Source organism: Uloborus diversus, chromosome 1 (genome assembly GCF_026930045.1).
Source record: "Uloborus diversus isolate 005 chromosome 1, Udiv.v.3.1, whole genome shotgun sequence".
In the NCBI taxonomy this organism is placed as follows: domain Eukaryota; kingdom Metazoa; phylum Arthropoda; class Arachnida; order Araneae; family Uloboridae; genus Uloborus; species Uloborus diversus.
The window spans coordinates 199708959-199735024 of NC_072731.1; the positions used below are offsets into that span (position 1 = coordinate 199708959).

Here is a 26066-nt window from a genome sequence, read left to right on the forward strand (position 1 = left end):
TTGTGAGTTGCTTAATTTTTCATCAGTGAATAATCTAGTCTCCTCGGCGCTCTCAGCTGCAGTGAGATGTCATCTGCCTCCAGCTTTGTTATTCACTATTCAAACTTGATGAGTCTATACCAAGGACGAAACTGCAGTCTCTGGAGGTGATAACTAGTCTGTCGCTATATTACTTGTAATTTTTCATGCCTCGTGCTAAAAATTTTACTCATAACTGAAACATTTTATTTTTTGTTTCAAAAATCCAATCCAGATAATATAGAGCCAACCATATAGAAAAATAATTATCATTAAATCTTGTGTTAATTTCATTCGAAACTGAATCTATTGTTTCATACAAAATTTAAAAAAATCGATATTTGACTTCACATCGTCATGTGGATTTTTGTCTTTTTTTTTTTTTTTAAGTTTTCCGTTTGATTGAAACACACATCTATGTAAATATGTTTTCTGTTTCAATTGTAAATTGAACTATGGTAGTGTGGTGCACAGATCAGTTGTAGATTGAACTGTGACTTGAGTAGTTCGAAAATTAAGGGTAACGGATTGAAGATGTTTTAATAGAGTAAAGTATTTTTCAAAAACTTTCCTCAGGTGTCGCTCCGAGCTTGCATAATTATACGCATAACAGGTATTTGTTGATATGTTTTTTTTTTAATTCAATAATCACATGCACTTTTAAGAATATTTTTTGAAAGCGTATAGTGCATTGAGCAGCTGAAACGTGTTTCTAGCAGAAGAAAGCGGTGGATGCTCATTAAATAAATATACATTAAAAAATGAGCGTAAAGTGAATGTAAAATATCAAGAAATTTTCTTGTGAAAACCATGCAGCCACACCACTTTGCACGAGCCTCTCATATTGGACATACCATCGTTACACTGGGCACACAAGTATGAAATATTTAGCCTATATGAGAAAATGTCTTCTTTGGTTAATAAAATTAACCATGGTTCTCCATCAGTTTTCCATGTTCTGAAAAGGCCGGAAAATACTTCAAGAATTCCTAAGTCATTATCCAAATAACGAAAAACACTTTTTATAGTCTGGGAATGTGTCGAGTTTCATCAAATAGTTACTGAGAACCAGCGAGATTTCTTTTAATGAACATTGATTTCCGATTTACATAAATTGAATTCACCCATTTTCTATCATTCTGCGCAAAAAATTTGGGGGTGCGACCGCCCCCTCTTGACCCCCCTATTTGCCGCCCCTGATAGAAACAAAACAAATATAGATTCAGCGAGGAATGTATTCACCTCTAACTTAATGCATTGGTGGCATAGACTTCATACTGTCAATTTCACTGTCGGACGCCAAAATGGGAAGTGAAAACAAGGCACGGAGTAAGCCGTTCCCATCTCACGTAGCGACCCTGGAAAAGGACTTAGATCAGCAAGCTGTGTCTCAAGATAGTCCCAAAGATGTTCGATCGGATTCAGACCAGGAGATTGTGTTGGTCATTCTGCTCGCTTCAAATCGTGACCCTCAAAATTGTCCTCAACAACCGCAATTGTACATTTCATCCGCCAGAATGAACTCGTTACCATTAACATCAGTATGTGGTCGGATATATGGGTCAAAGGTGTACCGATATCTAACGCCAGTCAGAGTTCTTTCATGGAGCACATGCGATGTGCCATTGAGTTACATTCCTGCCCAAACCATGATTGCCCAAACCATATAACTACCTTTCAACAGTGTTGGATTGATGATATCTTGTCCGCTGTTCCCTCCAGATCCCAAAATGCCTATAACTGCTTCTAATGTGAATCTGGACTCGTCTGTGAAGAGTAAAGCAACCAACTGTTGTTTGGTACAGGAAATGTGCTCTTGGCCCATAAACAGATAGTCTTTCTTTGACGTTCGTTGAGGAGGACACGCAAAACTGGCGTTTTCATACCGTAGTAGCTGATGTTCTTCTCCCTGCCTCTACAAAGAGGTCTACATCGAGCTGTCGTGGCACAGTAGTTACTTCACCTACAGGCCGAAAGAGCTGGAAAACAGTTTTCGGCTGGTATTGTTGATCGTGATTGACCTAGAATATATACATCTTCTGGTCCCAGAAGTTTTAAGATGAACGTCGGAAAACATGTTGTAACTAATCTAGTGTATTATCATTTAGTTAATGCATGGTTTGATAATCAATCAAATTATTGATATCAACAGAAGTAGAAGGCTGTACTTTCTGTCAAACTCTTACCCCTCATTAGTTTGGTTTTTGGTATTAAAATTATTAATGAAAAAATCTCGTCATATGAGCTTAACGAAGAAATGCCGAGCTGACAATTTTTAGAGAGGCATAATTTTAGTGCGATCAATATAACGTCTGTTTCCAATTATCATATGGAACTTCTTGATTCTTACTTAGAGGTCTATTTCTTAATTTACTGCAAAAACGATCCCTGCAACAAAAAAGAACGAACATGGAAGTTACATTTACTGCTCTTCAAATTCATATAGTGGTGTTATTCACCTGATATTAACAAGATTCGGTTATTCCAACTTACTCTTGCCTCGCAGGCAAGACAGGATTGATCGATATTTTAGTTCGTGGCCTCGGTTCCCAATTCGTCCCGTAGGCAATACCACAAACCTTTACTTTGAATTTTGCAGAAATGTTCCAGGCTTCATTCAGCTCCTATAATGAGAAATGGATTTTGCATTCGTAGATGCGATTGATTTGCTTTGATCTGATTTGGTTCTGAAATAAGTACGCATCTAATGAAAATTTCAAGCACGTTCTCCTTGTAATTTGATGATGCAAGACTTCTGTAATTTAAGCAGCTGAAATTTTGTGCACGAAGGAAGAAATTTTGCGAATCTTTGAAGTTACTTCAAGACGATTATTTTCTGAGTGTAGTTGCAACTAAAATGTGAATGTCAATTATTTTATCCAAAGGATTTTGCGTCAGAATTGCTACTGTTTTGTAAGATCTTAGTATAAAGATTTATTTTGATTTTACAAAACCTCGTTTTTAATCTATCGGTAGTTAATCGCAAAACTGAAGTTATATCGCTACTCATGGCTCGTTGGTAAAGCATTCAGCTCTGTACCAGAGGCTCCTGTGTTGATTCCAAGGGATCGGAGTTGTCCGAATTTTCCTAAGAATTCGGAGTTTCTGGAAAAACGAGCTGATGTGTGCATCGCATGATTTCCTTTTACTCCAATTTAATGTAATTTTCTCATTATTGGCAATGTGATTCAATAGTTTACCTTCTAAATATCACCAACAGTGGGCAAATTGAAACCAGATTTAAAAAAAAAAAAAAAATGAAAATCGCCAAATTTGTCACCAAGTTGGCGACAAAACATGGCGACCAAAATACTGGCGATATATTGCCAAGTGCCCGCCAAATTATAACACTACTTGAGTTAACATCGAAATTAAAAATGATTTCCCACCAAAAAGGGACAAAAGACCCCCTTAGGAACATCCGAATGCAACCAAAAGGGAAGATGCACAACTAGACTCCACTAGGAGTCCACGTACCAAATTTCAACTTTCTAGGACATACCGTTTTTGAGTTATGCGAGATACATACGCACATACATACAGACGTCACGAGAAAACTCGTTGTAATTAACTCGGAGATCGTCAAAATGGATATTTGGGGTGTCTGTACGTTCCTAGGCATATATCCTTGTGTGGTCGAGTCGCAAAAAAAAAAAAAACTTAACATTCATTCGGAGGTGAGCAAAATAGAAATTAAGGCCGATTTTTGAGCGAAAATTTTTTCGCGAATACAATACTTCCTTTTTTGTAAAATGAAGTAAAAATAATGATGATTTGATTGCAAACACAAGCAGCAACTTCATATACTAGAATCCACCCGGCGAATAGTTGCAGATTCATGGGTACCTAGCATCATTAACAACTTATACTTATAAAATCCATAAAAAAGCATGGTGTGAATGTAACCCACGTCTCACTGTGTCCCACCTTTTTGTAAAAGAAAGTAAAAAACGACCAAAAAATATCACAATACTTAAATCTTTTCCCTATATGTCCTAAAATTTTCATTACTGTACTTCGGTGTAATAAAGGATTTGGGTTCTAACTTAATTCTTGTACCTGTGTCTGCCATTCAGGAAGAATATGAGAGGTTTTATGGTGAATTTTTGCATTGCTTATGAAAAATTCGGGCATTTCGTTCAGCATTATTTGCATTTTTTCTTAAAGCGACGTCTGCGATGCAGAAGTTTGACCACACTAAGATCTGTCTATTGAGTGCGAGTCATAAGAGACGATTAGTTATTGATCTAGAAATTAGAAACAAAAGTGGCCATCAGTATTGCAAATAAAAAAAGAAACAATAAAAGTAATTAATTATTATAATCAGCAGGGCTCGATTTTTCATGAGAGCTAAGGTAAACTCTGTACGTAACGTAAAACTGACCTCTTTTCTGTGAATTTTAAGGATAAAGGCGGAATTTCACACTATTGACCTATGAACTAACATTTTGAAGTAGTAGGGCTTCTGCATTCTGTTTTGTCAGCAGTCAAGTGACCCGACTACAAACTTGAACCCGACTACAATTTTGGTGTTAGAAATGAGTATAGGATTCCTAATTGGTTTATTATCGTTTAACTGTAGAGTATGGCCGAAAAATGAATATTTTCGGTAAGCGACTTCTGGTGGAGGGGGGGGGGGGGAGAGAAAGAAAGTTGCTTCTTGGCTTCCTAAATATTGGAATATAGTAGAACTCCCAATTATCCCAACTCTTACTATCTGAATCGCTTTCACAATTTCAGAGAAAATAACTCAAGACGAAAACGTTCTGCGATTCATAGAATAATGACTCAGTCTGCTCGTCCTGTAGTCCTTTGAGTCACCGTCTCATAGGGCTGTACTATCAGTAACTTCTAATGTACAGCACTTGTAAGTACAGTTAACATGTAAAAATGTTGCCTTTCATTCAATTAATTAAAACTATATTCCTTTAAATAATTTTTTTTCCTCCCATTTTATACATACAGGCAGTGCTTAAATGAACTAGACCTTTTTTTAGAAAAATGCCAACTACTCGAAGTTTTGTTTATCCGAAATACGTCCGGTCCCAATTGATTCGGATAATTAAGATTTCTACTGTAGTTAAAATATAATAATAATAATAATGTCTTTAGATCGCGCATAAACCTCAGAGTTTGAAAGACGAACGGTAAAAAATGTTAAGTAGTAAGTCCATCTCATTGATGACGAGAGTGCCAACAAACTGGTATATAAAGTTAGTTTATCCTCACTAGCGAGAGTCCGCAGGCATGGTACGGTTCAACTCTCATTCAAGCCGAGATTGCCAACTAACTGGTAGATAAAGTAAATTTATCTCACCAGTGAGAGTTCGTAGACATGATGCAGTTCTATTGCCCTCAATTCTTGAGTTGAACCTTACCATGCCTGCGGACTCTCGCTGGTGAGATAAATGTACTTTATCTACCAGTTTGTTGACACTCTCGTCTTCAATTATATGGCAGATTCCTCCAGCTCGGTTATTCCCTATTCCAGACTGATAAGTTCAAACAAGGACGAAACTGCAGTCTCTGGATGAGTCTCTGGATGGGATAACCGGGCTGTCGGTATGTTGCATGTGCGTAATCTGTTTTTTTCAACTTTCAAAGTTGATGCATAACATTTTATGGGGGGGGGGGGGGATACGTATGTAGCGAATCTTTATCGCATTCTGTTTTTCTATTTTCTTGATTTCGACCCACTGAAGAATCTTGTTCTTTGGGGCGTGGCAATGTTTGTAAATTTAATTCTAAGTACGTGTCTTAATACATTTCCCTCCCTTCTGTGCTTCTTTACATCTGGTGTAATATTAATCATTTCCTGGGGGTGAACGAACTGTTTTACGAAAATGAACTCAAGGAAACTACGGCAATCGTTAAAAATCGCTGGCAGTACGTCTCCCCCCCCCCTCTTTTTTTTATTTGGAGGAAAGGAGAAAGTTCTTGATAGACCAATCTTAATGTCATTTTAATATAGATTGCCTTTTCATCTTTACCTTAAGTTTTGAAAATAAATATACTGTAGAGGAAAGCCAATATAGATGTCAATCCATCAACTTATATTATACTTTATCTTTGGGAAAACCTTTAATCTTTATCTTTTGTTATTTCCGTTCTGTTTGGCTCAAGATGGCTTGAATAGAACTACAGAAAACAAGTATTCTATTTGTGAAAGAGTAGACTTTTGTTTTGATATTTTGTGTCCCCATCGATAGAGAGCTTACAAAGCCGCTTCTGTCCGAAACTAAGGGTTTTCTTTTTTTTCCTTTTTGCAGAAGTTCTTGAATGAACAAGAGCAGAGGAATGTGCAGCTGAAAAAGTTGCTGGCTGCCGTAGCACACTTCAGGCAGAAAGGGGACTACAACAAGGAATTAGAAGCTAGAGGTAAGGATTCTTGTTTCGATTGTAACCTTATCTTTTGGATTGTATGTGCGCAGAGGACTGTCAACTTTTTGTGAAAATTGCTGAATGTCGACGTTATTCAAGACAGATTACGAAACTAAGAATCGCCAAGAGAAGGTAGGGGGTGTGATAATAAAAGTTATGTGGGATTTTAACATCAATTTTTTTTTTTTTTTTTTCTATAATGCTGACGTTCAGGTAGGAGTATGTTTCAAAAATGGAATACAATGATGTGTACTGCCGTTGGCATGTAAACGGTAGCATATCGCTCGTTTGCAAAAAGAGTGCCACAATACGAATTTTTTATTTATTTATTTTGCTTAAAGGCCTTCAAAGGCCGTTATCTTCTTTGGAAAATAATGATTCTTTGTTCGAATATTGAAACACTGGATTGCACAGCAAACTTACATTTCCTAATGCAAATTGCCTGAAGAATTCAACTTCAAACGCTTCTCCTGTAAAATTTCATTTCTTCGTATTGTGACACTCTTCTTCCAAATGAGCGATATTCAGAAATGAATTTTCGAGATGTTTGAAGAAATGTGCATTGGATTCCCAATACTAACAAAAGGGAATGTTGGACAAAAAAAAAAAAAAAAAGCTGTTACTGCCCTTTACTGCCCATGGCAGTGTACAGGCCTGTCATTTGGGGGGGGGGGGGGGGGACAAGGGTGATCAATTACCCTCCCCACGGCTTTTGGAAGTCAGTTTATGAACATTTAAGTGGGCGTGGTTTGAACTTTTCCTCTTAACATTTACATTAAGTACATACCCTTTGCCCCCCCCCCCACCCTCCTGAAAAAATTTGAAATCACTGGGATGGATTCCATATTGTTCAAAATTCGAGTTTTTATTCCGTGTAAGATACCGTAAAATCCAAGTTCTTATTTACTATTTTTTTTTTCTAAATTGAATAGGTCTTAATTCTGTGACGGTTTTTAAAAAATTTTTGTACAGATACATAGTTTCAATTGCATGCACATTTTCATTGAAGAATTACAATTTGGCTTTTACTAAACCTTTTATTGAATGCATGTTTTTTTTTTTTTTTCGATTGAAAATTGATTTGTTTTAAGACGATTCTTATTTGCTGTTTTATCTTTTTGAAGAATTCCTGTCTGTTAAATATGAATTTTTTTTTTCTTTTCCCGAATTGTTTTTACCTGTGTTCAAATTAACAGTAAAAAAAAGTAAAAAAATTTTTTTTGTTCAAGCCTAATTGTTGAACACGCGTCACTTCTTAAGATAACTTTTATTTTCGAGGTCGTATTAATCCAATTATAGTACACGAGCTTTGTCTTAACGACGCGTGGCAAAATAGAAACAGCTCAATGCATTAATGTCGCTGATGCAATAATACTCACAGGCCACAGTTCAGTTAAATTGGAATAGAGGCGATGAGACATCATGTCTTGGCAGTTTTATAGAGATCATTTTGTGTGTGTGTGGGAGGGGCATTTTATATCTGGCAAGAACAATCCAATAGCGTAAGCAATCGGCCTAAGGCTATATGCTAAGAAGTGGGGTGAAGTGAAGAAAAGGTCACCCATCAATGGGTTTCTCAAGGACGAACCTTTCGGTGGGAGTCTCCTCTCCCTATGAGAACGAAATTCATACCACTTACGACTCTTGGCACCGTGGAGTCAGGTATAGACCTGACTCCTGTGGCACCCATTGCCTGCTCACTGTCCCACTCAATTAGCCAATGAACAGAACAGATACAGATCTGCTCACACGTAAGTGAAGAGTGGTCGTTTTCATGCGTGGATGCTACACCATCGCAAAACCCTCCCCATTTACCCGGACTTGGGACCGGTGTAGAGACGACTCTGGCCACTCAAAGCCTTTAAAAAAAGTAAAAACAAAAAATTACCTATCGCACCATTAAAGATGTATGAAATCCAGGGCACAGTTTAACTACTATTGTTAATCTAAACAGGACGGCACTGAAATACTTTCGACTCCCGCTACAACGCGATCCTACTTACGCGAAATGGCTATAACGCGATTTTTTCACCAGTAAAGAATTTTAGGCTTAACGCGAATTCCTCACCCGCAACGCGAAAATTTTCGGCGGGGAATCGTGATGTATAAGTATTGACTTTGTAATTGGCTACTATATATATATATATATATATATATATATATATATATATATATATATATATATATATATATATATATATATATATATATATATATATATATATATATATATATATTTTCGTGAATAGACCTTCATCATTTTCGCATCCCTGAGAGCGGAAGTTCCCACACCGTGCTAGTTTGAACATCGCTTATACAAATAACTACTCCTTATTTCTCTTTATTTTTTTTCATTCTAAATGAGAAAGTTGATGAAATGTAATGACAACTAAGAGCCCTGTTTCATTTAAAGTTTTTGAAGATGGAAAGAAAAATAGAAAGTTTTTGACAAATAAAGGAAATCTAAAGCTTCCCGACGCTAAAGCTTCTTGAAAAGCTGAATCTTAACTAAAAAATGCGTCGAAGATAGCACGACAATTAGGTATGAGTGAATCTTCTATATTCCATACATACAATTAAAAGTCATGAAAAGGAAACCCGTAAAAGTTTACCCAGTAATATCTTAGTAAAATGCAAAAACTTATGAAAATGGAAGCTGCTCTTGTATTGTGAATTAAGGAAACCAGGAAGAGGGGTGTTGCTATAGATGGAAACGTTATAAAAGAATTAGTGAAGCAACTGTTTAAATATATATTAGAAAACGGTTTGATCATGCAACTTAAATCATTATCATCTTCACTTTTTTTCAGTTACAAATATCACTACTGGATCTACTGTACAGTACAACTACAGTGCATTTGTTTTTCTTACTTTATACTGTACATACCGTATACTGGTTTATTTTATGTCTTTTTTTCCCCCTTTGATCATTGATTTTGTGCATTGTAGCAGCATTAATGTTGAATAAAGTTTTTTTTTAAATAAATATAAGTAACCATTCAGTTCTTTATGTAAGAAACAGTAATGTTTAGTTAAAAGAAATGATTTTTAACAGTTGAGAGGGGGTGTTTTCAAGTGTCTAAAATAATTGGGTACGTTTATTAAAGTTTCTACACATACCCTTTTCCACAACACGAAATTTCAACTTACGCGAGGGGTCTTGGAACGCATCCCTCACGTAAGTCGGGACTCGACTGTATGTTCAGCATCAGTGAATCTTATAATTACGGGGGAAAAAACAGGCAAAGAAAAAATTACTTTTTTTTTTCCACAAGAAGCGTACATCTCCATCACGTAAAGAAGTAAGACTGAAACAGAAAGAAAAATCCGCAGGAATCTGCTTTAAATTAAGTCTTGAATCCTTTCAGAAGTTAATCGATGACGACTTTCATCCATTGATCGCTAGGCAACAGCACCAGAAAATGGCCTGCATAGCTAAAGTATAAAAGCAGGTAGCAAGAGGGAGTTTTTGAAATTGAATTCAAGTCGAACACCCAGAGCAAGAAGGGGATTAGATTCCTTACGCTGTCGCGAAGATTGAAGAAGCATTCCGTACTCCCTCCCCTTCAAGATTCTTACCAAACGAATTATTTTCCTCCATGTCGCATTTCGCTATGGAATTTCCATTCACCTGAGCAGCGAGCAGAAAAAAAATGTTGAAAGCGTAGTTGGGAATCGCCAAATGCTTCTTTCTTCAAGATTTTTCACTGTGTCTGGAGGGATGCTTGAGTAGTTTTTGAGATATTTCTGGAAAATATTAGTGATGTGATTACATGAAAGGTATTTTGGACTGCACGTGAGAATTTTTTTTACTTCATTTTAGCGTAATGAAAAAGTTAATTATTAGTTTCCTCTTAGTACGCAGTTGAACTTTTGGGGGAAATAGTTTTTCAAATGCATTTATCAATTAACCGTGTAATAGCTGAAAAGGACCGTATCTGACTTAACATTATGTTTGGCTTGGTTCCTTGATTTTTCAGCGCCAATATTTCCACCCCCCCCCCCCCAAAGCATACAGTTCTGTTTTCTATGTGTGAAAACGTAATTATTTTAGCTACTTTTACATAATCCTTTGCTTTCATGTAAAAACTAATCATGTCCAACTTTAGCGATTTGTTGTAATTGTGCAAAGACATTTTAGGGTTATATTATTTCTTTAGACAGCCTAAATCATACAGACAAAAAATGCAAATCATTTTGTTTTAAATATGCAAATCATAATTATGTGTTAAATTATTTTCTTCGTCGGCAAATGCTCGTAGGTGTTTGTTTCTTATTATATATTCCTTCGCACATCACCTACGCACGCCTACACATTTGAGAATCAACTAGTTGAGATTAATATTTATTTAGGCGTGGGTTTGAACATGGAATCTTTAAGTTTTTCGTAATAGAATCCTCTGTTGTGTATTTCAGTTTCTCTCGCAATTGAGTTTAGAATTTTAACCTTTTTACAAGAATCTCAATTGTAATTTTAAATTTTAAGCGTTATTTCTAACGTTATTAGTTTACATTTTGTAACTTCTGTATGGTTTGAAGGGAAAATACTTATCAATGTTGTAGAATGTCATTTTTATATTAAAATAACAGTTGGTTTATGTAAAAAAGAAAAAAAAAACTTCTATCAGCTGCTTAAGAATCTTAATGATTGTGGAAACTTTTTTTATAAATAAATTTAAAACTGATCGGAAAGAATAAGGGAGAAAGTCTGATGAGTGGTTGGTAGTAGCTACATTTTTTAGTCGTTTGCAGTGTAGCGCACTACTTTTTACATAAAGTAGTTTAGCAAGTAGTTCAATACAGAAAAATACTAATTTGTAGCGATTTATGGAAATTACTTTTAAATAAACTTTAAAAAAGGAATCAAGGTTTAACGAATTTGACTGGCGCAAATTTTGCACTAGTACATCACCGGATGCAATCAGAAATAAGACTCATCAAAATACGAGTTGACCTCAGTCATATCATTTTGACGCCATACGTTCTATCTGTTTGACGCCATTAGTTTGTTTGCCATCGTAATTTTCATAATTCGCAAATATTTGTATTGAATAGAGCTAGACTTGAAAAGAAAAGCATATGAATTAGCGAAACCGCCAATGTAGTGACTCCTTTGTTTTTTCTGGCTGCCGAGAATGTAGAATGTCCCGGGGATGAACGTTTTAGATTTCAAAGATATTATTGTTCTAATACCATAAAAGCACTTATGTTCGCGAAAATGAAGGTATCGGTGATTTTGCGAGTTGAAAATTTCGCGAATTTTACAAAAAGGGTCGGAAGGTTGAAAAACAGAAATACTTCGCGAGACTTAAATTTTCGTGATTACGACGAGCACGCGAAAATTAAAGTCAAGCGAAAATAAGTGCTTTTACATTACAGTCGAATCCCGCTACAACGCGATCCAACTTACGCGAAATGGCTATAACGCGAATTTTTCACCAGTAACGAATTTTAGAGCTAACGCGAATTTTTCGCCCACAACATGAATTTTTTTAGAAGGAAGTATAAGCTTCGTCGTTGACTATTAAATATTGATTTCGTGAATGTTATTACGTCCCTTTGAGCATCACTGACAGCCAAAGTTCCCACGCCAAACTAGTCTAGTGCATCAAATAACCATAATGGCACCTTAGTGTCACCTTCATCTAAAGTTTGAAAATGTGAAGAAAAAGAAAGTTTCTGATAAATTTTTTTAAAAAGGCTAAGATTCTCGATATGCTTGAACAATTACAAAACGTCGAAGGTAGCGCGACAATAAGTATGAGTGAATCTTCCATATGTACAATTAAAAGTCAAAACAAAAAGATGTCCGTAAAAGTTTAGAACTTAGTTTCAATATTGAAGCTTTCACAGCAGTCTAGCAAAGTAAAAATTATGAAAATGGAAACTACGCGGGCTCTTGCATTGTGGATTAATAAAAAGATCAGGTATAGGAGAGATGTAGCCACAAATTGTAACGTTTTAAATAAAAGGTGAAGCGTAACGATTTGATCTTGGAGCATGAATCATCACTAGTATCCTCATTTTGTGACTCGTAAATATTGCTACTGTATCTACTGTACAGTACTATTTTGTGCATCGTTTTAATTTTACTGCATGCAGTGCGTACCGTGTTGTTTTATTTTATATCTTTTATTCCCATTGGTCATTCATTTAGTGCATCTTCTTTATGGAAGAAACTGTAATGGATAAGGAACGCTTTAGAGCAGTTTGAGAGGTGTTTATAAGTGCCTAAAAGTATTTGGTATGCTTTAAAAAATTTGTATGCATATATTTTTCTACAACGCGAAATTTCAACTTACGCGAGGAGTCTTGGAACGCATCCCTCGCGTAAGTCGGGACTCGACTGTATTCACCAAATAAAGAAGCAACTGTAAATGTTACAGAGGATAATATTGAATTGCCCTCGTCTGCTTTTTTACAATAAATACGAGCATTGAGTGTTAGTATGACAACGGACATTTTTGGGGAAGAAAAAAGAAACAGATAATTCTCAGTAATATTCCATGTTCAGATGAGCTAATTTATCAATCTCAAACTTTTTTCGTTCAATCCTACGGTGTGTATTAGGGTGTCCCAAAAAGTCGAAAGTTTTTTTCAATTCGCACCCAATTTTATATTTTTCGTTTTACGTCAAAACAATTGTAAAAAAAGTTACATATAATTTGAACAACGGCAACCTGTGCCAACTTCCGTCTGAAAGTGTGAACCACCACTTGTAACGCTAGGCCAAATAATAATAATAATAATTTTTTTCTTTTTTTAGAAACTCTAAATTTCTGTTGATAAAACGTTGCCCATATCCCCCACATGTGCCACAATAACATTTATTCGAATTAAAAAAACATTTAGGTATCCCACACTTGGCCTAAAATTTATAATCATCTTCAAAACATTAATTTTTTTTTAGATTTATATTTTTAAAAATGTAAGGTAAATTTTACGAAATTATCAAGCTGAAAAATATAAATAGTAGAGTAGATAATTAGCCTTAAATAGATTTTTTTGCTCTCCTGCGATATTTAAGTCTTCCACATACTCAAAGATGTTTTTTTTTCAAGGTCAAGTTATTTTTTTTTTAAATATACCAGGGGTCGATCTAGCGCCAAATTGGGGCCGCTTTGCGGCCCCTTCACAAAATTCCGCATGGCAAAAGCGGCCTCATTCACAAAATTCCCCATTGCAAAAGCGGCCCTATTCACAAAATTCCGCGTCGTAAAAGCAGTCCCTTCACAAAAATTTATAAAAAGGCAGCCTTTTCACAATATTTTGTAACCGCAAATGTGTACGCATCTACGCGAAAGCCTACCCCTCTTCCACCTTCCCCCATCTTATCATTTTGCTTGTTGCGTGAGGTGTTTTTGCTTGAGAGCGTCAGAGGGGGGACGGGAGAGGGACGATTGTGATTGGTAGCTTGTTTTCAGGAAAATCCTAAATTTTACTTTGATTATGCAATATATATTTAGTATATTAATTTGTGTTGAGTTTCAAAATCCAATTCTAAAATAACTTTATTTAAAATAAAATTCTTTTATATGCTGTTTTTATATTTTTATTTCTTTTGAAGATCTTGATTTCCTTACATCCGCCATGGTGAACGAATTTTTCGATTTTTGATGTTTACTGTACCTTGTTAAGAGGCAAACAACTAAAATTTCTTATATATTTATTAACATCATTAAATTGCAAAGTTTTAAACGAAATGCCTACTCTGTAAGAACGTCAAAAGTCAAAAAATTAAACGCTGAATGCTGGTGCAGTATTATTTTGGGTTTTAATTACTTTTGAGTTTTTCAAACACATACATGGAATCTTTAATGAGTATTTCACTTCTGTGTTAAGAAATATGTGATATCTTTGAGTCTGTTCATATTGTATTTATTAGGAGTTATCATTACGTTCAGCAGCATGTGCAATTTTCATTGCTATAAAAGTATTTCAGAGGGGCAAACAGGAAATCTGTTGTGAGACTTTCACCTTAAGAAAGTGTGCCTTGCATATGTATATTTGTAAAAAACAATAAATGTAATGTATGTGTCAAATTACGAAAAAATGTGAAGGGACTTTCTCCCCCCCTCCCCCCAGCGCATTTTCTCTTGACAGCTTTCAGGTATTCTTCAAGAACTTGCAATCACCCGTGAAACCTGTCTAGGGATTTCTATAACGATACGACAGCTAAAAATGCTTTAATATAATCTTTTCCAAGAAAAAAATCACAAGAAGGTCTTTTTTACAAAAATAAAGAAAATTCACAAAAATATTTTGCTTTTTCACAAAAATAACGAAATTTCACAAAAATATTTTGCCTTTTCACAAAATGGGGACCCAAAAACTAAAACCTGGATCGACCCCTGTATACTATTTTTTATTATTCATTTGCAAATGTTGATCTAAAAATGCGTTCGCTAATAATTTTTGGACTTGATATTTTGTTTAAATTTATATGTAATTGTTCACGAAAAAAAATTTGAAGAAAATTATAAATTTTTGGCCAAATGCAGGATATTTAAATTTTTTATTTGAATAAATGGTTATGTGGGGTATTGGGGCAACGTTTTACCAACAGAAATTTCGGGTTTCTAAAAAGTTTTTTTTTTCGATTTGACCAAGCATACAAGTGCTAGTTTACACTTTCAGGCTAGTTTACAGTTTCGTTAAAGTCTCAACGAATTGCCGTTGTTCAAATCATATGAAACTTTTTTTTTTTTTTTTCACAATTGTTTCGACATAAGAGAAAAAAAATATAAGAGGGTACGCGACTTGAAGAATCGACTTTCATTTTTTGTGGGACACCCCAGTGTGTATGCTTTTTATTTATTTATTTTTTGAAAAGTAGCGAAGTAGCGACTACATTTCAAAAGTAGTTGATAGTTGCTACATTAAAAAAAAAGTAGTTATAGTTAACTACATTTGTAACAAAGTAGTTGTAGTTCGCTATTAAAAAAAAATGTTTTTACAACCACTGGTCTGATGACTAAAGGGAAACCTTCAGAATTAAAGGAAAAACTACAGATGCTCAAGAGAAAAATTTTAGCCACTAAGGAGTTAAATCCTATGAACATAAATGAATAACTATGGATAACGAAAAATATAGTGGTTAAAGAGAAAATGTAAGGAGTTAAAAAAAAAAAAAAAGTTTAATAACTTCTAAACTAAACAAACTAGCAAAAAGTAAAGAAAAATGTAATGAACAAAGGGGAAGCATATGGAGGGCATTGAGTTGATGGTGTGTATAGAGGGTAGTTGTTGTTAAATGTATAATCTTCAGTTATTAATTGCTCTAGGTTGATGCTTACGTCAACAATATATATATATATATATATATATATATATATATATATATATATATATATATATATATATATATGTATAAATTTGATGTTCTCTGTAAAATGTCTTGGAAATAAGTGGTGCCTTTTGTCTGCTGATAAGTTTTCCCCTCACACTTTTCAATTTTATTCGTTTTTTAAAATACATTTTATAAGATCGTCCTCCAATGTAGTTTTTATTTGTGGAATTGTGTTCATATTTTTCTTGTGTATAGATTTTCTCCAAGTCAATATTACTTCGCTGCGTTTCCTTTGTTACACCTATTCGTTCTTTTGCATCTATCGCTTTGATCGACGTCCTATGGAACGCCAATATTGTTTACAGAACGAGAAACACAATTAGTGTGTTGCCACTTCTATTGAAAGAAAAATTGTGATGAAATTTTATTGGAATCCGATTCTTTCTACATGTTTGGACAGATGGAACGCCAGACAATCGATGGATCATCTAGATCGTTTGGGAATGGTCTGCAACCACTTCGATTGATCAAATTAAATTGTAGTTAGCTGAAAATCAATTTAAAAGGACATTTGTATCGATGCATCTTCAGTGATACAGAGCTTATTATTATTTCATGTAAAAAATGTTCGCTTATTGTTTACTTTGTTGTGGCAGTTTTGATACTGTGACTTAAATTAATTGAATTCGGCTATTGGAGACCAAATGCAACCGTAAGACAGTTTTTTGCATACTGTTACAGGGATGTGCCAGTTGCGCCAATTGCCGATCCTGCGCCAAACTGCTCCAAAAGACCGCCAAATGAATTTTCCTTCGCCGAAATCGGACAAACTTGCGCCAAATGTGCCATTTTGCATTTAATGTTGCAATTCCTTAAGTATATTTGGCAGTTTTTGTAGATTATCATCGAGTTTTTGCATTTGGAGCTTGTTTTTACGAGTTTTATTGGACGTAGTCCCGATTTTTTGCGCATTTCAAAATCCAATTGCATCCGCTTTTGAAAAACTTGATTGTTTTAATTTAATATGTGATTTTGTTCCTTTGACTTCAAACATTTTGTGTTGACCATTATTGTCAACCATTCTCATCTTGTGTTTTCAAAAAAAGAGGACTTGTAAGTTTGTCTTCTTGGCCACGCCCACTCGAAAATATCAATCCAGTTGCATCCAAATTTATTTGAGCAATTGCCATTTGTAAAAATTAATATTGTTCACCAGTTTTTTAAACTTGAGTTTCTTAAGATTTTAGGACAGAAAATTGATCTCTAATTTTGATTTTGGAGACACTAAAGATAGCAAAAATCTGGGAATTCTAATGCTCTGTTAATGAATATGCTTGTCATTACAAGTTTTTCAGATTCAGGCATTTTTTCCATTCTTAGCCTGTCTTAAAAAAAAAAATACATTTTTCATATTGTTTTTTTCACATGTATTTCCAAATTCTTTTTCTCAATCTTTCTTCTCTTTTTTTTCATTGTAATTTCATTATTAATTATGTGACTAAATATCAAACAATTAAAAATAAAAGGTTTTAATGTCGCCTTTGCTTGATCGTTCAGAAAAAACATATATGCCGAAAAATATATATATAAGGTCAAATATAAGTAAATAACTTACTCAGACCAAGAAAAAGAAGGGAAAAAAATTAATTAATAGCTCTCTAAAACTCACTTGTAATGGGTTGAGGTAAAGTTTTGAAATTTTAACTTTTTTTTCCTTTGACCTTTTGATTTTTTTTAGCCTTTTTGAGTTTTATGTATAGATATCTGATGTCAATTACATGTATACATGTATAATGAACTACATAAAAGTAAACAAATTTTAAAAATAGGTATCAAAGCACTATAACATAAATGTGCACTAAAACAGTGATGTACCTCTAAGCAAAGTAAATGTGTGAACGAAATTTAAATCAGAAGAAATGTGTGAAAAAAGTAGAGCAGGACAGGACTTGTCTTTTGTGGAAAATATTAGACAATAATAATAACAATAATAATGTAAATACGAGTGCTTCAATTAGTAGTTGGAGTTCTGGTATTTTTGCATCCTTAATTTCCTTTTTTATTATTTTATCATGCCACACATGTTTCTGTATGTGAAATATACATGGTAGTTGCTCCAAATTGATGCAAAATTAAAATTTTTGCTGCTCTAAGTTGCTTCAAATTTGCAATTTTACTGCTCCCGGCTGCTCCAAATTTTCAATTTCACTGCTCCAGGCTGCTCCAAATTCACCGTTTTACTGCTCCAAGCTGCTCCAAACTCACTTTTTTCCTGCTCCCAAGATTGCTCCAAAAGCGAATTTTGGTTGGCACATCCCTGCTGTTAGCTTTTAAATTGCCATTTAAAAAAGTGAGAGGAACATCTTTCTGGAATAAAGTAACTCCTCCGGGCTGACGAGAAAAACATGAAATAGTATTACTCTCATTTTGCATTTTATGGGAGTTTAAAAGAATAATGCGTTCCTGCGCAGAAATCGGATTTGAGATAAATAAATACGAACTGAGGAGAGAAATCGCGTCAAACTTGGCACTTTTGTTCAGAATATTAAAAAATATTTATAATAAGGCAATAAATTATATCGCGTGATCAAGGTAATAGATCAAGGTAATAGTTATTGTGAAGGATAATATATTATTATTCTACAAAATATTTTTTATTTGAAAAAATCAAATCGCTGTTGAAGCACAAATATATGGTGTGTGTTTCAAGGCTGCTTAACTGTCCCCTTTTAACCTTACAGGACCTCTATTTTCGCAATTGTTAGTCTTAGATGCGCACTTTCATTTCAAAAATGGTCGAAACAAGATGCAGAGTTTAAATATTAATAGTTTGTTCAAATTTTGAAGGTAGATATTAAATTATATTAAAAGCTTTGAGCGAAAAAAATAGTGAAAAAATACGAAGTCTAACATTTTATATGGTGCCCAAGTAAGCTAGATTGTGTATAGGAAAATTTTCTCTATTGAAAAATAATACCAGCACAAAACATTTGAACAATTTGCAATCAAAATTTATGGTGATATTCGAGTTCAAAATTAGTAAAAACCGTGCAGAAGATGTGATTGGAAACTTATCGCCCTTTCGCGAGAATAACATGTTGATGAAGGAAAAAAAAAAACTATTTCTATTTTATTGATATCCTCATATATATAACAGCAAATGATCGAGTAACGCGCGTGTTTCAACAATGAAACTCGAGCCACGGCATGATAATTTAATAATATGTTTTGGTAATGTTTAACATGCAGGGAAAGGCTTTATTGTGACAAGGCTAAACTCGATCCGGTAGCTTAACTGGTATGACCGTATCATTTCAGGGGTATGAAGAAACGAAAACATGGTCAACAATGAACGCTACCTACTGGAGTCAGGGTTACCATTTCAACTATCAAAATATCACCGAACAGGCAATAGCTTCGTTCAAATGTAAAAGCAATTTTTACCCGTCATACCTTGACAGGTGATTTTCATGTTGGAAAATAAATGCAAATATTATGGTATGATACATGAAAACACACTGCAAATGCTCGTACAATTTTAAAAAATAAAGAAAAGAAAAGAGAAAAAGCACTGTATCCACGCATTTAATTTTAAACCCTTGTTAGTCGCTGTATTTCCCCTCAAAAAGTGTGATTGATTGAGCGTGTTAAGGGGTGAAAGTCACGAAACGCTGCGTTTTATATCTCAGTGAATATTGCTAACTATTTTTTTTTTCGTCCTCGAATTGTTTTTTCATGCTTGTGATTTACCTAAATGCAATGTAGGAAACTTAGAAACCATATAAAAAGCTAGATTTCATATTTTTTTCCTCTTCTGCTCTAAATTTTTAATATCTAAATTCTGCACCTTATTTTGACTATTTTTGCAAAGTATGCATCTAGGATTAACGGTTGCAAAAAATATAGATCTTGCAGGCTAAACGGAGACACGCTGTATATCTGTCTCCTATAAGTTTGATGCTGCATTAAATTGCCATGAATGAAAATACCTCAGATTTTGTTACTGAAGTAAAATCGAAAATCACATGACAGCGATGGTTCCGAAAACTCTTTTGTCTTTTTTCTAGAAGCATTTGTGTCAATCTCTTTTATTTTTTCAAGGATTGCTGGCAATCCCACTTTTTGCTAATGGATAATAAAGCAACGGATGAGTGGGTACGTAATGAAATTAGCCCGGAAAATTGCGTCCGAAATACAATTAGAATGGCGGGTTCTCCATCAAGCAGCTTGCATTAAGACAGCTTTCCTCCCACATTTAACTTCTTTTGATAGTAGTTCCATGAAAATATGAAGTGTTCATATTTTTTATTATTTCTATTTCTCACTAGCAATCGAAATATCCTTTAACAATTAAAATACGACTCGTAACTGAGTTTTTCTGCCATTCTTTTACCTGGTGAGAAAAATCTAATCATTATTGAATCCCATGAAATTCCAAAGTAATTCGGTGAATTGCGTTGAAATCTTTTGACTATTTAAACAGTTATTATCATTGATATTTGTTTCACGTTTTGCCAGTCATCTGTGGTTCCCCCCGAAATAAAAATCTGTAAGGGTTTGTGGGATACTTTGATTGTGTCGGCAGGGTGGCGACAGATCAGGGAAAAGTCATGGAACTTTATTAATCAGGGAAAAGTCAGGGAAATATCAGGAAATTTCGAAAAAATAACAAAAAATCAGGAAAAATTGATTTTATGAAGAATTTTTTTTTTTTTTTTGCTTTACAAAATTAAGTATCCTAATTCCCTACGCATTTTCCGCCAATTATCTTTTCAAAAAAAAAAAAAAAAAAAAACAAAAAGTAAAATTAATGAGGTGCGATTATACACTGCCGCATATTTGTGCATCTTTTTTCCTCAACGTCTAAGTATTGAATCTTACTTATTAACCACAGGATGAGATTGCTTCTGTGTCTGTTAGGTTATTTATTTTACCTAGCTTGAAATTTCCTTTCATGCTTTCAATGCGACGTAAAATAAACAACCATACAGGCAAAGAGGAAGCCTTCATTAATGCCTTAGCTCCTTTGCCTTTATCCCATTGTCTCTAAGTGATTAGCGTACTGTAATCACGATTTCAAGAAGAAATCTTTGGTTTTTGAATTAATACTGTTAAAAGCTTAAAAGTTATTACTTCTTCGCGTTTTTCATTTAATTGCTGAAATTGAACTTTCAATCAAAAAAACTTTTTTTTTTTTTGCCGTTATACTATTTGCTTTCGCTGCAGATTATAAAGGTTTTCTTTTCTTCAGATTTAAATGATTCTTTTACTTATAACCAAGTTGTATTGTTCTTTTATATATTTTGAAATTAACTATTTGCTTTTTTTTTCTGATTTTTTTTCTTGCATTTCAAAGTTTTTTGTTACAAAAGCAATCTAAGATTATTTTCGTTACATACTTAAATCATTTGAAATAGAGTTAACTTGTGTACTTAAGTAAATATCTTTTTTTTTATTGTTAAAATGCTGTATTCATTCATTAAAACCTATGTCCTTGATTAGCGAAAAGCTACCTATGAATGGATGTCAAAAGGTTTCATCTGTTTTGCATAAATATGTCAATTAGTTATATGAGTAACCTTTCTCTATTACTTGTTATTCTTGCAACAATTATTATACTGTTTGAAAATTTAGTTCAAAATAATTTCAATTACTTTTTAGTGCTACCATAAATACACATATGTTTTTAAGAGTGATTTTAATAGTTTCTTAAAATTCTTATGCTAAGTGGTTTCTGGAAGTAAATTATTTTTTAAAATTTTTTTATAATCTTTCCATGTACAAAAAAATAATTTACAGTTTTGTAGTTTTATTTTTCCAAAAAAATTGACTTGATATGTTTTTTACTATTTTGTTTAAAAAGTAGCATTTTTTAAAAATACATCTTTAGTTCATCAACTTTACACAACTTAAAGCGTTTAAAGTACTGCATTTTATACAAACATACAATGGATTTCAAGTAGAGCAAAGAAAGGAAACCATTATCATTGGTAACGTAAATCAGGGAAATTTGGTGAACTTAATCAGGGAAAAGTCAGGGAACTTTTTTTCACAGTTCCTGTCGCCACCCTGATCGCGCGGTTTATTTTTTATGAAATTAATATTTTCCGCTGAGAGTTGATGTAGCAAAACTGCACTTTAAGAATCTTAATTTTCTTAAAGTAGTGAGCAAATGTGAAATCGGAACCAACAACTGTAATTCTTACGAATGATGTACGCTTACAAAAGGTATATGATTACCTTATGGCCGTCTGTGCTCTTTCGCAAATCCAATGTTATTTAGCACAAAATTACTATTTTTATTACAAACTAGAAAATCGCCCGTTAAGGTATGACGGGTGAAAATTGCTTCTACATTTGAACGAAGCCATTGCCTGTTTTTTGATATTTTGATTGGTGAAATTTTAAGTGGATTAACCTTAAACTCCAGTAGATAGCGTTCATTGTTGACCACCCTTTTCGTTGCTTCATTCCCCTGAAATGACAGTCTTACCAGTAAAATAGTTAATGTAGGGATCGAGTTCAGCCTTGTCACGATAAAGCCTTTCCCTGCATGTTAAACATTACCAAAACATATTATCAAATGATCATGCCGTGGCGCGAGTTTTATTGTTGAAACTCGCGGGTTACTCGATCATTGGCTATGATGTATATGAGGATTAGTGCCAAAAAATTTTTACTTATCTTACTTGTGTTTGTGTAAACTTTCCATCTTTTAATGAATTCATACTGCCCCTCCCCCATATTTTTTTAAATCCTCTTTGTCACTTCGTAATATTTTATTTGTTTATTTTGCCAGTCTTAGATTCTTTTCCCTATAGGAAGGAACGCTATGAAACTTGGATTTATTTTCAATCTCATTTTTCACAATGTAATGCAAATCAAGTCCAAAGACTTCATCGAATTCTGTCAAAGAGCGCAAAGATAAAGAAAAAAAAACAGAATTCTTGAAAAAGTTCTTTTCGTGCTGGGATCTCCTTTTTTGCCGAAGAGAAATGTTCTCAAAAGCCAGCTGTGTCTTGCGCCAGATGCAAGGTTTCACACCCGCTATGTCAGTGAGCAAGCAGCCATTATCCTGATGTGTTGGCACACACATACGAGGAGTTCCACATAAGTTTTACTTTTCTGCTTTACTTAGACTAAAATTCGCCTTGTTTTTTCTGCTGTGGACCTTTTTACTTTTGTTGGAATCGTTAACACAAATCATGCTGTTGTTTTCATTCAGCTGATAATGGAGTTTAAGGTGGGTTTATTTAACAAAAGGATCATAGCAGATTGTGGCGTACGGTTGTTGACTTTTCTTCTTTTTTGATATACTCAATTATGGATTTTGCGTCATACGCCTCACAAATTTTTAATTTATAGCACTTGAAGAGGAGAGTGGGGGGGGGGGGGGGGGGCGGGGGACTACTATTGATCAGGCCCTTTTGTTTTAGTGTAAACAAACTCGCTTAGACTAATTTAAAAAGAAATGGGTTCAATATTGTTATCAAACTACTATTTTTTGTTGTTGGATGAGTTCTATCAATAATGACAAATAAAATTAGTGAATACATTTTGTGGGAAATTTTCTCATTCATAAGAATTTTTGTTTCTTCTGCTTATGCATTTTTATTTTGAGCATATCATTTTTCTTTGTTAGTGGACTTTTCTCAAGAATTTAGATCGAGCAAGTGAACCAGCTACAATAATGTAGATCAGGTCATTTGCCTTTGTTCTGCAAAGTGAGCTTTTCTCAAGAATTTAGATCGTGCAAGTGAACCAGCTACAATAATGGAGATCAGGTCATTTGCTTTTGTTCTGCAAAGGGGTGAGCTTTTCTCAAGAATTTAGATCGCGCCTGTGAACCAGCTACAATAATAGAGATCATGTCATTTGCCTTTGTTCTGCAATGTGGACTTACTCAATAATTTAGATCGAGCAAGTGAACCAACCAGCTACAATGCTGGTGATCATGTCATTTGCCTTTGTTCTGCAAAGTGACACATTCATTAAGTTGTTTTTTCTTTAAACACGTGAATCGATCAATTTTGTAATTTCTTCGGTCAATCGATAATTTTGAACTTAGAAAAGTTGAGGGGCAAGGCTTCTTTGCTCTTAAAAGTGAGGGGGCAGTTGTCCCCTTGCCCCTCCGTACGAGCCGCCTATGCTATCTATTAATGTCTGGACTGAGAAAACTGATGAAGAAGGTAACTTCTTAGATGAATGTTAATGTTTTTTTTTTTTTTTTTGACAATTTCATCCCATCAGGTGATAAGGAATAAATTATGAATAACTTCATTTCATATTTGCGCGCGATTGTTGAACACAGCACTTATAGAACTAAAATATTAAAAATTGGAGTTTTAATTTGTCTTGTGAATGGCTGAAATGTTCAGTAAATGATTCTCTGTCAGGGACAGATAGAAGGGGGGGGGGGGTCGTGTGAGTCATGACACCCCCCCCCCCCCAAACTTCCGTCAACATTATCCGTCGACATTGTGTTCAAACACTTAATTAATGAAATGTAAACGATTTGAGTGATCTTTTCAATTCATATTTAAGTGTTTGAAATGTCATTTCTTTCCATTGCGTATAAAATTAATTAGCAAATGCCCTATAAGGTGATTTAAGGCCGATTTGTTGCTTTTGATTGACACCAAAGCTGTTTCAGAAAGTTTTTGTACTCCAGATTTCGTTCATGTGGGAGGCAGGGGGGGATTTAATTCTTTAGCATGACCCCCCCCCTTTAAAATGGTTTTCTGTATCCACCCTTGTTCTCAGTGCCATGAAGTCATATCAATGACTCCTCGTAATTTTCTGCTAGGTTTTTGATTCGGCAAGGATTTTATATCGTCTTACATTTCTTACGGTCCTAAGTTTGTTTATTGACTTTTCAGCGTCAAGATTTCACTTCAGTAGTTTGAAAAAAAAATCCAAAACCGCTTTTTGAGGAAGGATTTTTTTTTTTAAGGATTGAAATGGATGCTTGATGGCACGCATCTTCAGCATCACTCACTTTCATTAGTTGCTGTCATTCGCTGCCCCATCCTTTCAGAGATAAGCCAATCCGGCGTCGTCCGGTCTTCCTGGGTGTCTGGCGATTGCAGGATTTATTTACTACTATTCGACACAAAACAAGCCTGGCCCATCGATTGGCGGATTCCTTCTTTTTCTCGTCCAAAAAGGGAACAAACAAAAAGAGGAACGTCCACATGTTGGTTGAACCCATTCCGGTGGCTCAATAAAGAAAGGAAGCAAGAACCCGAGCACACATTTAGTTTAAGTGACAAAAACGCTTTTCTGGAATCCTTCCAAATCGCTTTTCGAATTCCGAAAAATTTTGAAACCGTGAGACTCACACCGAAAGAAAGCCTCGAATTGAAGGAAATTTCAAACCATTTTTAGCTATCTCTTTCACCAAAGACGCTAGCTGTCTTCTATACTCCAAACTGAGATATATTGCATTGAGCTCCTGTTTTTATTCTTCTTTGTGCTTACTGTATCATTAGTTTTTTTTTCCCACATTCACGAATGGATACTTTATTAAAGAATTTTTAAAACTTAAAAATAAAATATGTTGAATTCTTTGTTTTGGCTCTATGCCATTCGCAATTGCGCTGATAGTCGTTCTTCATTGAAAGAAATTCTGTTTGCCTCAGTGTTAAATAGCTTTATATCTGGTACTGTTTAGTATTGTGCATTAATAATTTAACATTTTTATCTGAATAAATTGAAAATAATCTCGACTTTAATTAAATTTCTCAAAATAATGGTTCACAAAAATATTTGATGTAGACTCAAAACTCAAAAGTAAAGTAGTTTCTTAAGACAAAATCACTTGAAATAAACTGATCCGAATGAAAATAGCTTTATAAACACTGCTGGAACCTTATTTTTGAAACTCAGAGTGAGCCATTTTATTTTTCCGTATGATGTTTATTTCATGCCTGTCAATATTCAACTAAACAGAAAATGTTTAAAACAAAACAAACAAAATACGAATAAATAAAAGGGATTGCACATCCACTTTGTTCTTCGTGTGGAACGAATTTTTTTCGTCTAAAAAGCTTTTTTTTATTTTACTCACTTCTAATCAGCTAAAGAATCTTTTCTCACTGCGCGCAACTGACTTGTAACTGTGGCTGTCGCTTTGCCATTAACAGGTTTGTCCACCTGAGGGGGGGGGGGGGGGGTATGAGGGGTATTTTACTCATTTTTTGGGGGGACTTTTGTTTTTTTTTGGGGGCTTTCCGCGATATTCAGGGGGGGGGGCATTGTCCTTAGGGTGGATGTGCAACCCTGCCATTAATCTACAATGTACATAACTATGCATTTACTACAGCATATAATGATTTGCTTTTACAAATCGCAAAAATAGTGCCATTGTGCGGGTATA

The 26066-nt window shown here is 34.4% G+C and overlaps 1 protein-coding gene across 1 annotated transcript in view; it reads left to right on the forward strand.

Moving 5' to 3' along the window:
- The window catches only part of LOC129234114 (dystrophin-like), a gene marked incomplete at its 3' end in the record, with an annotated part of 333560 nt that overhangs the window by 238080 nt on the left and 69414 nt on the right, over nucleotides 1-26066 (forward strand). Inside the window, 1 exon segment of the mRNA XM_054868004.1 lies at nucleotides 6288-6396. Within this exon segment, the coding sequence (XP_054723979.1) occupies nucleotides 6288-6396 (109 nt within the window).